Source organism: Aythya fuligula, chromosome 1, assembly GCF_009819795.1.
Source record: "Aythya fuligula isolate bAytFul2 chromosome 1, bAytFul2.pri, whole genome shotgun sequence".
In the NCBI taxonomy this organism is placed as follows: domain Eukaryota; kingdom Metazoa; phylum Chordata; class Aves; order Anseriformes; family Anatidae; genus Aythya; species Aythya fuligula.
Window position 1 is genome coordinate 24,598,603 of NC_045559.1, and position 12,623 is coordinate 24,611,225.

General features: G+C 37.4%; 1 protein-coding gene across 2 annotated transcripts in view; it reads right to left on the bottom strand.

The window, feature by feature from the left end:
* Nucleotides 1–255: 255 nt before the first annotated feature.
* CPED1 (cadherin like and PC-esterase domain containing 1) overlaps nt 256–12,623 on the bottom strand; it is a 146,234-nt gene continuing 133,866 nt past the window's right edge. For both annotated transcript variants that reach the window (XM_032195812.1, XM_032195804.1), the window contains 5 exons: nt 9,956–10,176; nt 9,593–9,694; nt 9,296–9,383; nt 7,279–7,425; nt 256–3,392 (listed from right to left, as the gene is read on the bottom strand). In XM_032195812.1, the coding sequence (XP_032051703.1) occupies nt 3,165–3,392; nt 7,279–7,425; nt 9,296–9,383; nt 9,593–9,694; nt 9,956–10,176 (786 nt within the window). In that variant the 3' untranslated portion in view covers nt 256–3,164. The remainder of the gene's footprint in view (nt 3,393–7,278; nt 7,426–9,295; nt 9,384–9,592; nt 9,695–9,955; nt 10,177–12,623) is intronic.

Sequence of the window (12,623 nt, forward strand, 5' to 3'; positions counted from 1 at the left end):
AGCCCGATTATGTCAATCCTTTCACCAATTATAGGGCCATTCATGTCTGTACCAGGAGGAGGAAAACTCACCTTAACAATCAAGTCCTTTGCTACTTTAATGGTGCATAATGTGACTAAGGTAAATATATGGGAGAAAAAAAAAATCAACTATATTATGAGTCAGTCTTATATAGTAGGAGCACTCTGATGCTTATTCAGACAAAATGTCATAGCAGACATGATAATTCTGCAGTAAAAGGTACTCTCACTGGAATTCAGACATAGTAATTATTTTATTGTCTTAATCTGTAAATGTTGATGCGTATAAGCAAGCAGTACTTCCATATCAATCTCAATTTTCTTCTTTTATGTACCTATAGATGACAGACGTATTTTATAGTGAAATAGTGAAAAATGTGTGTTTTCACCTGTTTTAGTCTCCATTCTTTTCATTTATTCATAAGATTATATGGATCATATATAGTGATGGAAAAAAATAATTCAAAGAACTCATTTAAATAAGGATCTGTTTACAAATTGTATCAATACCTTTGTACACATGTAGATACATACACAGATAGGTAAAAAAAGCAAACATACAGAAAAATTTCAACTTGCTACATTTGAAAAAATATTAAGATTTGGAAAACATTAAGACATCTGGGTGTACAGCACATGTAAACTATTTTGTGGTGAAACTGGAAGTGATGAATTGTACATTCACCAGTATCAGCTACAGTATAACAGTCTGCTCTATTCATCATTATAGCTGATGCTTCAGCAATTGGCTTTGATTAACAAACAAGTAACAAAACATACAAACTCAGTTCATGCCTTAAAAACATTTGTGTACATAAAAATAACAGCAACAGCATGTGGATTTAAATGAGCAAAGGAAATCTTAACAGAAGTAGAAGTGTAATACTCCTATCGTTGATCATCTCAGTGCCAATGACTTCTGGCTGTGTTTTGCATCTAGTGATATTAATGGCATGATATGAAATCAAATTTAAGGTTGTGATGACTTGGAGTTCCAGACCCAAGTTTATATATTATTTAATTTTCATACAATTATATTCCTTAGATTATCACATTGCTCAAAACCAAATGCTGACATTTTCAGTATTTATGCACAGTTCCTGACCCTTCTTTTCATGTAAAGCTCCATGTCAGGGAAAATTTATGTAGAAATTCAGGGACATTTACTGTAAGCACAGCAGCAGCATATTATAGAGAAACACATACATACTCACATTGTCACACCAAATGTAAGGTTATTGCCTAAATTAGGAGCTTTGTTAATATAGTGGGAAGTCTCCTAAATTAGGTAGGCCAGATCCTCTTTCTGAGGATCCTCTGACCATTTAGGGAAGTTGGGCTCCAAACTGCTGTCTTCAGCTACCTTATCTAAAGTAGCAAGAATTCACAATACTGCATTATTACCTGGAGATACGGACTGTGTTGATTTTATGGATCTTTGGTATATCTTAAATGTGGTGTCATGAATTTCTAGTCCTACTTCTATATAGGGCAGCCTTTCTGTGTACTACCAAGGCCAATAGGATGGTGGTTAGTTCTGCGCTATAATTTATCTTCACTGACATTGCTTGTGGCTTCCTTTCCCAAAGACAGTGGAAGCAAGTGAAGGTTTATATATAAAATTTTGAGGGGGAAGAAAGTCACAGAGCTCAGTGGACCCTTCATTAGACTCATACTTACCTGGTTCTGAGTCCCCTCTCTAGTGCATGGTGTGAGTAGTGCCTTGATTGCCAGCTCCATGACTCCATAACTGGATTTATACTTTTGAAATGCTCTTTTATTATTAATAGTAGTATTAGTATTAGTATTATTTAGATTTCAAGTGTTCTTGGTGCATTTTAATCATACAAAAATAATACTGTGTTGTCTTAGGCCATTTATAGAGTGAATAGCTTCAAGGGGCTTTGTTCTCTGTCCCCATTAACACATCACCTAGCTGCTAAGATTGGACCACATTTGGTTTCCCATCAGGGTACCACATCTGTGAATTTGCTGCCAATGTTGCAGACAGATTCTTCCTATGATGATAAACTCTCTCCCTTGGCTTTCATTCAGAGCAGGTCTGCAAAAATGGGTGATGTAGATGGTCTACAGCATGAAACTGGAGTCCAGAGAAGGTTTAGCCCCCACCAAGCAAGAGTTGCAGGCAGTATATTCTGCCCTCAGGACATCACATACTGCTTGTGATAGATTAAAAACAGACAAACAAACAAACAAGCAATAAAAGAGATCTTGAAGTTCTTATGTGTGCTTGCAAACAGTACTTTTCTCCTGTTTGTGGTACTGGCTTCACACATCAGCAATTCTTAAAAAAATCATAAAAGAAAGGGCACTTCCACGCAAGGACCACACTTCCTTGGCTTAAGGACCAGGGCAGTTACTGAAGCACATATCTAAGCAGTCTTCCTTCACATGGCCACTCTCCTAAACTGGGACTTTAAATAAGTTTATGTCATCATATTCACTATATTTACATGCTACATTGAGACAGTTACAACCAGTCTCAAGTCTAAGTAATCTATGTCTGTATTAGCTTTAGAACATGCAGAAAATAGAGTAGACATCTGTTCCATCTATGATACAAAGAAGGGGTGTGTTTTCAGGAAAAACACTAGAGTTCTAATGTAAAACATCAATAGACATTTTCAAATCTAAAAACCAAGTGCCTAAATAGAAAAGATTTGATATTGAAGGGGAACCAATCCATGTACAATAAAAATCTTTAAAATGGAATGTAACCAGTTTCTAAATACATTCAAATATTACAGTGTCTCTATAAATAGAAAAATAGATAGTGTTGAAGAGCTAAAGCAGTCCTTTCCAAATTATTCAAGTGTATACATTTCTCTCTCTTTACTATCATTAATAAACAGTTGCTTGAGCTACAGCTGTTCTAGCTTTTGGCAACAGTTCAAGTAACTGCCCCTCTTCTCTCTCTTTGCATCTTTTCATCTTCTATTCTGAAACCATAAAACTGCCAGGGCATATCTCCATTTCATAAAGATTTAGGAAAAATATCACTTCTCCAACTCTGTTGGTACATGTGCAGTCAACAGAGGAAGCACGTCATAAATTCACTATGGTCTTTCGATTGTCGCTCAGGTGGCGGCACATCTCTAGTCCCAGTGTGACATCCAGGAGAGGCTATGTACTGACAAGCTCCCTCTTACTTGCACAGAGCCTGCTCAGAAGGATTTCAGAATAAACTTGGTTTATTGGACCTCGGACGTGATATGGGGACTGAGAATTTGTTGAATAGTCCTGCAGTTGTGATAGCTTGCTTTGACTGCTGAAATATTTCCCCAGCGTATAGTGCCTTGATAACGTCATTGTTATGTGTGGACTTTCTTCAGAGGGATTGGATTTCACCACCTGCAAAAGAAGTGACATATGTGAATGCTTTCTGCATGCACCTAGCAGAATACATGTACACAGCTGTGTCGACACAAATGTTGAGACAGCTCTCCACAAAGCAGGTCCTGATACTCCTACCTTGAGCTGCAAGTTGCTTACAAACACTGTTTTAGTGAGCCAAATTGTTAGATTACATGCTGTTTACTGTGCAAGATCCTACTCAGTTAAGCCTTGAAATCTAAATGTATAGCCCCAGTACACTCACTTGGCTGATTCTGTAATGTCTCCAGTGTTATTAGGCTCTGTGTTCTCTTCATTAGGGACAATTTGATCTTAACTACCAAATTCATACTTCACAGCTTGCCTGTACATCTACCATGGAAAAAAAAATAAACTCGGGATAGCCCTGACTTACAGAAAGGTATAAATGTAGACATACTCTGATCCCAAGAAATTGAGGAACCTATGCTATTTCTCATCTGCAATCCCTTCTAGTATGTTCTTGCTCTCAGGTTTTGATGCAAGAGCAGCGTAGCTCCATGGTGGGCTGAGAAGTGGACCATGACTCATTTCTCCAAGAAGGGAATTCCAGTGCATTTCAACAGCCCTATATCAGCTTCGATGTTTTGGGGCAGCATACTGACAAAACCACAGTGTGGTTCAGTAACTTCTTCTTGGACCCCCAGTATGTATAAATCTCTGGGATTATCATGTTCAATACATGTGGAATAATTTAATGTCTATGGGACTAGTGAGAAAGTGAAAGGTAGCGTCCTCAGAAGCTTGGTGGCTAAAAGGGTCTCCTGTGAGATGCTGAAGGCCTGGTCTCAGTGAATATGCTCTTACTGATGAATAATGAAGCAACTTCATGAGACGGAGAGCTCAGAACCTTGCACAGACACAGGGCAGAACACCCTGACCAAGTCAGTGGGAAATACAGAGACAGCAAAAGAAGAGCCAGGCACTAAACTTTCTTGGCACAAATATAAATAAAATAAAATAAAATAAAATAAAATAAAATAAAATAAAATAAAATAAAATAAAATAAAATAAAATAAAATAAAATAAAATAAAATAAAGTTTATTTATTAATGTGTACATTTATGCAGGAGCATGTTAACTTGTAAAAAGATGATGTCTTTTTACTGTCATTGAACAATGAGAAACAATGTTCATATGTAGTGAAGTTCATAGTAAATGTATTGAAACAACCGACACAAAATTAAATGTGAATGAAGGAAAAACATGTCCAAAGGCTTGAAAGACTGGGCAGAAAGGTCATGACAGAGCTGGCTGGACTAAAAAAAGACCAAGAATTATCCATGTAGAAAATTAATATGTCCTCTGATCAATTTGATACCGCTAAGCTGTTATTTGTTTTCAGGCAATTACTGCAGGTTCATTTTTCTAAATTAATGCCTTAGATCTTACAGCTATTCCAAAGTGATGCCACCTTGAACCAATCATCCAAACTGCATTCCTGTTAGGCATGATCTCCAAGGAATGCAATCTAATGTTCACCCAGCAGCCAGGCACTGATTAAGATACTGAAATACCAAGGTTGCTAGTTTCTGTGTTGTGCCCATGATTTCATTGCTGTTAAATTAGGGAATAAATCTGAATAAAAAATAGACCTTTATAACTGCTGGCCAACCTACTTCTCCATAAGCATTTGTGATGAATGAGGTAATTAAGAAATCATGTTTTCATGTGCGCACAGAACTATGTTTGGGCAGAAAGTGCCAGAGTTATGCAAGATTTTTTGTCCCAGATCAGTATAACTCACCCATTAGACTAGACCCTTTGGCAATCAGAGCAAAGACTGTAGGGTCTACAGAGCTGCAGATTTCTGTGCTGTCAGGGTGACTCAAGGCCCTCTGAAGTGTGTCAGTGTGAACCCAAATAATTTATCAGGGCAAACAGAGGAAATATTTGACCACCTAGTGAGAACTAAATGAGATCTGACAAATATATTTCAGGTTTTATTATCTGCACAGAACGGATGGCCTTCCATTGCCTTATGGCTGTGCTTTACTTCAGAAGGCATTTACAGAGGGGTGCTCTCTTCTGGGAGTTTAGGAAGTTATTTTTAAAGAGAGAGAAAGTGAAAGTACAAAGCAATATATTTAATCCACCTCATCTGGTTTCATAAAACATGAAAAGTTTTGGACTTTTACATAGCATTCTTGGCTCCATCCTCGAGGCAAAATGCCATTTTCCAAGCAGAAACTGCTTCAGCACCTGATGAAACTCCATTTGCCAGGATTCAGAAATAAACTGATGACAAAACTATTAAAACTAATGAAGTATCAAAAGCATTCAAGGACTTTATTTTTGCTTTTGTCAAGGATCAAGTCTGTTTTTTGGTGTCTGATGGGTTCTCTTGGGCACATCCATGCCTCTTTCAGCACATTGGCCTCTCAAGCCTCATTAACAACAGTGCCATGATCCAAATTCTTCCCTGATCTTCCCCAGAAACACATACCCTCTGCTGAGATCCTCAGACAGAAAAGCAAGGCCAAATCTGCACGAGCTCATGAAAAATGAAGGAAGAATGCATGAAAAATGCTGATGACTGATCATGCCAGGCTGTTTTCCACCTACAAAGCATCTGAAATATTTTCCTTTGAAGTTCTCCATTTTATTCAAAAGCTCTGTGGAAATGGCAAGCATCAGCAATGACCCACGAAGTATACCTACATCTTGGTCTTAGACACAAAGGGGGTCAAGGAATCTGTCTGGGCAAAAAGGAAGGAGCCATGTACGCCACAAAACTATTTATCCATTGCAGAGGTATCTGCTCTGTGGCTTCCCTACTTCCCAGCTCCATTTGGACTGAGCTATGTTCACCCTTTTAATGCATTGCTCAGAGAAGATTAAAGGATCAGTTAACTAACCACATCCATTATGTTTGGTCCCAGAGCAGGACAGAGGCCCCAGCAGTGGGCTAAAAACATATGAGCTTCTGAGGATTCTGAGGTAGAAACCAGCTGTGAGGTTCACATTCAGCACATGAGCTCCAACAGGTCTGAAAATGCTCCAAGACCTGTGCTCTGCCCCAGTCAGCCTCATACTGGATCCTAATCATGGCCAGTTGCAGCTGACTGTTTCTCTCTTTTGGGAACGCATTTATTGTCTCATGGACTGTTCTGTCCCTGACATTGTTGTCTCAGTCTGGGATGTTTAACCAGAAAAATCAAAGCCATACATTTATTACGTTTTTATTATGTTTTAAGTGTGCTGCAGCTGAGATAATTAAATTTAATCCATAGGCTATAAGAAAATGGTCAGGCTTGTTGTGTTAGGGCTTGGCTGGCAGAAATCACAAGGACACTCTGGAATATATGCTTGAATTTAGTTTCATCTCCACTGAATTTTGTTTTGTTTGGTTTAAATTACTAGGTTTAATTGGCCACAGTGTATTTTGTTTTTCAGTATATACTGTGGTTGTCTGATGAAGGAAACCTTATTATCAGAACTTTGCATCTTGTGGAACTTTAAGGAAAATATATGATAGCTGTACTGACATTTCTTCATGGCAAAAATTAGTACTTCTACCTTTTTCCAGGTGTCATGGCCCAAGTTTGTAGCCATAAAGGTCTGCAGAGATTCTGTGCTAACCCTGTGCACATCCAGGTCCCAGGAAGAGGTTTGGCCAAGAGTAAGTCTTGGAAAACCAAGTCTTGGAAAAATTGTTTTTATTTCAAGGAGATGCCATTACACCAGCTTAGCCTGTCCTTGGGCAGTGAGGGACAAATGCCACCATATGCATATAGCTGCCTCCACAGCTTTTGTTCAGAATTATCTGAGTCACGATTGTGAACCTACCTGCATACCTTTTTGCTTCTAAGCACCTGGCAGTTAAAATCTCTTTTAAATACCTGAAAAAGATACAAAAACTTACCTCATGGAAATGGCAGCCACACTTCCCCCGCAGAAATTCTTTGTAGCGTCCCATTGTGATGACAAAGGTGTCAACAACTTCATAGCCATAATTTTTTGCTGTATCCAGGATAACCAAGTTTTCATTCCACAAATTTTGCACTTCTGCCTGTGTTCCAGATAAAATATTGCAATGTTTTGTCAAAAGTACTGTTTAAAGGTTATTTTATACTCCCATTGAAATAAATAGCAAAACTTAATTTTAAATAGGATAATCATTTTATATTCCAGATGTGAATTACTACAAACACACTCTTGAAAAACACCTACTACTCCAAGACTTTTGTACATTTTTGCAGAAATTGTTTAGAATACGTTTTGCAGAAAAGAAAATGTCATAAGAAAATCCACAAATTTTTCCCTAATTACACAAAAAATCAGGTTGGTTTCAAGCTGATCTAAACTAAAAATCATATTAGCAGTAATTGTAATTATTTTTCAGTAGTTGCACAGCTTCCTCAATGGGAGTATTTCAATGCTGTTTAAAATGTACTTACTTGAAAACTTTCTAATACACACTTAGCTAATATAAGCTAATATAAGTAATATAATTCAAGAAAAAAAAAAAGAAAGAAGAAAAAAAAAGAAAAAAAAGTCCTATGATAAAGATGTCTGTGTAACAAATGGCTAAATTGTTCCTATAAAGGACAACTTCAGCTTCAAAGCCACTAAGACTATTCCTTAAAAAGGAATATAAGGCCATGGGTGTCTTAGACACAGTCATAGTGAAAAAGAGATTATTTCTCAAGATACTGCAGGAAGGCCAAAAATAGGAAAAAAAAGTTAGCCGTAAATTTGTCAAGGCAGCAGATATGAAAAGGAAAAGAATGAGAGTTGCATATTGTAGTTGATTTCTGGAGTTTTATGGAATTTGCTGGACGAGAAACAGATAAAACTAATCCAGAGATGCCTTTCATATTCTTCTATCCTTGCTTCACCTACCTGAGATCAAAGTTCTACTTCCTCCTAGGACTGAACTCCTCTGAAATCTATGGGAGGAGCTTATTTTCTGGATAATAGGAGGACTGTTTTTCCTCCTATTGATTCCAACCACTTCCCCAATGTACCCTAACTTGGTCATGTGTATAAACTAAGAAAATGGTTGAAATCAATAGGAGGAATTTGTGTAAACACTATTGGAAAATAGTACTAAGCTAGAAAGAGGGAATGGGCAAAATCTGGCAAGGCAGTTTCTATAGCAAAAATCACACAGTGAATAAAGCAATCTGTTACTGCTGCAAGAAGAGGTGAATGCCAGTCCTCAGTGTGATAGGACTGCTGGACATAAACTATGAAAGCTTAGAAAGAGTACTGTGCAATGCTGGTAGGCACTATTACTCCTTTCTACCCTTCAATGCTTCCCAGACTTGTCTGTTCTACACATTTTATATGAGTTCTCTATCCTATCAACCAAATTGTAAATAAAAATGCTGAATTGAATGAGTTACACAGGATATTGAAATGAGCCCATCTGCTAATCTGAGAGTTCTTGGACATGATTTGAATTCACTATATCATCCAGTTAACATACAAGTAACAGGCTAAATTCACTGGTGTGTTCCAGCTGCTTTGTAAGTTGGTTAAGACATTTATGGAGAGCTAGAACACTGAGTCTGATCCGGCAATGATCATAGAAGAAGCTTGGGGAGTGTCTGTGCTAGACGTGGTAGAAAGAGCTATCTGCCTAGCCCTAACTCAATTTCTCAAATTTGGCAGCAGACATAATGGAGGTTGTTCTAGTTCCTGGGACAGCTGACTGAGCACAGTGTCTCAAATGACTCAGATTGCAGTGGAATCCATGAAATGAGGTTAATTGGTTTGAATACACACCAGCAAGCCATACTAGCAAATGCAAACATTCTTTCTTTGATTCACTTAAAGCTTGCTCAGCAGAGGAGGTAACATTTTTGACCATACTGAAAAAAATGTTTGCTGAAATGACAAGTCTTCTGTGAAAATGCACTCTAAATATAGCTTACCTGTGATAAAGAATGTATTCCATCCACTGGGAGGTGAAATCCCATCCCTATAGATTTGATAATTACCAGGATATTTGATAGATTTTCCCTGTTTGGCAAATTAAATGAATAAAAAAATCAGGACACACATTTTACTTAACAGACACACATCAAAAGACTTTTTTTTTCTTTCAAAGTCATTTAAGTGCACACCCCTGAGAAAACAAATGAAATGTTTGCATTTAAAATTTCTGGTCATTTCCCATAATTTGTCTTATCAAGAATTGACTTGGAATACCATTAAGCGCATAACATTACCTGTTCAACACCTTTTGGATAATTTGCAGGTGATTGGAATTAAGCCACTGAACGCCACCTACAATTAATACCGTCTGGTCTGTGTTCTCTAGGGGACGTGATCTGAAACCCAGAAAGAAAAAACAACACATGTTGTCTTAAAACAGATGGCAAACATTTTAACTGCATTGCATTGCATTTCAGTGAACTGTATCTGGCACACTGATCAGAGGCCTGATGTCATATTCTACTATTTTTCAACCACACAATACGGTCTGCACACGTTGTGTTTAATTGTTTGGTTACTTTAATTGCAAGATCTGTTAAACACATTTGTGAATAGAATAAAACACAAGCAAGCCAGCAATGGAGTTCATACAGTACCTCTGTAGCAGTTGTTCTAGCGCTTTTTCAAATGTTGGTCTCTGTTTTGCAGTCATCCAAAACTGGGGATAATAGGAGTAACTGATAAATGTTTTCCCCTCATTGATATTATGATAACATTTAACATCATGAGTCTTTTGCCATTCTTGAAGAGTCTCATTCACTCTTTCTATTAGATAGTACATCATCCCTCTGTTAGTTGAGTCGCCTATAAAAAGAATCTTCAAATGGAAAAAAGATATATGACTTAGAAGTTGTACACTCCAAAAAACAAAAGGAAAGAAAAGAATTCAGCTAGGCTGGAGGTTTTAAAACCTTTTCACAGCAGTCAAGATATCTCTCTGTGAGCTGCCAGTTCCAAAGGCATGACAGCTCAGTACTAAAATTCTCCTTTAGCAAAATATTTGTGATCTGATTAACAAAAAGATTTTCAAAGACAAAATCAATCTTAAAAAGTGTAAGTTATAGATGGCTATAATTACGGAGTTACTGCTATTTTCTTTAGCTTAAGGTTATATTTGCTTCCAGTTGCTAGTATAGTGCCTCTCTTGACTGCTTGCAGTTTCCTGCTCTAGTTCCTCCAGTTTTTCATGTGGTTTGCTCCTACACAGCATGTCTTGCTAAACTTCTGTCTTCCATAAATGTGATTCATTTAAATTTACACCAAAGTAACACACATCAATGAATGCAGCTGCTGCCTTATTTGTAAAGAGATGTTTTTTTCTGTCATTTCAGAGAGAATAAAAAAGGGAGTTACTCTGGTGACAAAGAATCTCAATACAGTCCTGGGGTGTGTGTGACATGACCATTAGGAAGCATTGTGTCCTGAAGAGAGTTGGAAGACACTTCAGGTTGAGCAATGTGTCAGCAGTCTGCAACTGAATAGTCAGATTTATTTAGGGTTGCTTCTACAAGTTCTGTTGAATCCCCTGCCAAATCAAGCATCTCTGTATGTGGAGACCACAGAATGTAAGGCTTTTTTTTTTTTTTTTTTTTTTTTTTAATGTAATTGCCCCATTTTTAGTGGATAGGACTAACATTTCCTCCTGCTGAAAAGAATGTGTAAGCAAAGGCAAATGTTCAAAGGTGAAAAGGAACGTGTAAGCAAAGACAAATGTCTAAAGGCAAAAAGAACCCAGGTTCATTGCGGTTCTTTGATGAAACTGTATGTGTAATCTCCTGATACCACAGTCACATCAGCCATAAGTACACACAGAGAAGCATAAATGTAAAATGGGGAGTCAGAAACCCTACAGAGTCATGACACAGTAACAACCCTGCTTTCTGTGCAGCAGGATGCCTCTTATCCTACCTCCTCGGGCACTAGTTATCATCCTGTACGTTGTTTTTTTTTTATTTGTTTTTTAAACTTGATTTGTTTTTTGATGTTTTACAACTTCCACCTTGACTATTTGGTTATGCAAATAAAATTTAGACTACACAATATTACATATTTAAGAACATATTTGCAAAGCTTGTCTTGGAGAATTTATGTGGTGAAAGCATCATGGACTTCTCTCATCTAATACATCATCTAATACATCTCTATCTATCTAGCCTCTTCAGGAATGTCACAGTTTTAGTGACTGGCTCCGGTTTCCACTATGAGCCTATTGTGAGTAAAAATGAGCTACAGCAGTGTAACAAAGAAAGTTCCCATAGTATAGAAGCCATTTCAGATGAATCCTGATCTGGTGGCAAGGCCAACAATGCACATGGCAATGACATGACCATTGTGGGTAGCAGAGAATCATTATGTGTGGTAGCAAATACATTGAAACAAGCACTGAACACACAGGGGCTCTTTAACCTCCTGTTCTAGACCTCTCAAAGCTGCTTCACAGCACACATTTTTAAACAGCTGCTGTTCGTGCTTGGACAGCACAAGCACTTCTCTCACATGCAAGGGGATTTCCGACTCTTTTCATATTGTGCCACAAGAAGCATCCTTAAACCAAGCATAACATGACTCAGAAGTCAAGGATCCTTGGTAATGTAAGGATCTGTTAGATGCTCTCTCTCTTTCTCTCTCTGACAAACACAAACATGCACACCATTATTTACAATTTGGAAGACAGTCTGCACTTATGATATGACCTAATTCTAAAGTAGGCTAACTTGAGGTTTTAAACAAGAATTCTTTTAACTTGCAAAACATCTTAATCTCTTCAATCTGTCTATATCCACGTCTCTTTAATCTCCATTTTATGAGTCCATCACTGTAGTATATAGATGTATATCTACTTAAAGAGTAGTTCTCAGATATTAGTAGAGAAGGTTATCATTAACTTGCCGTGTGGGTGAGAACATTTCTATAAAGACATAGAACACCATTAGCAGAATAACAAACAAACTCTACCAGGCTACACACTGTAGTTGGTAGAACATGTTAGATTGTTTCTCTTCTGCTATTCTATCTACCATGATGCCATTTTGTAATCACTAATTGCAAAGGAGCACATTCAGTTATAAATTACACTGATTTGATAAATGCATCTTTTTGCTTACTCTTCATTGTACTCTGACTAAGATGCTGATAGATATTTTTCCTTCTAGCTGTATTTGATCTAATCTCATCTACCCCTGAATTCAAATAGCAGAACAAGACAATTCCTCCCCTCCCTGCCCCACTCCACCCCCTCAAAAAAAAAAAAAAAAAAAAAAAAAA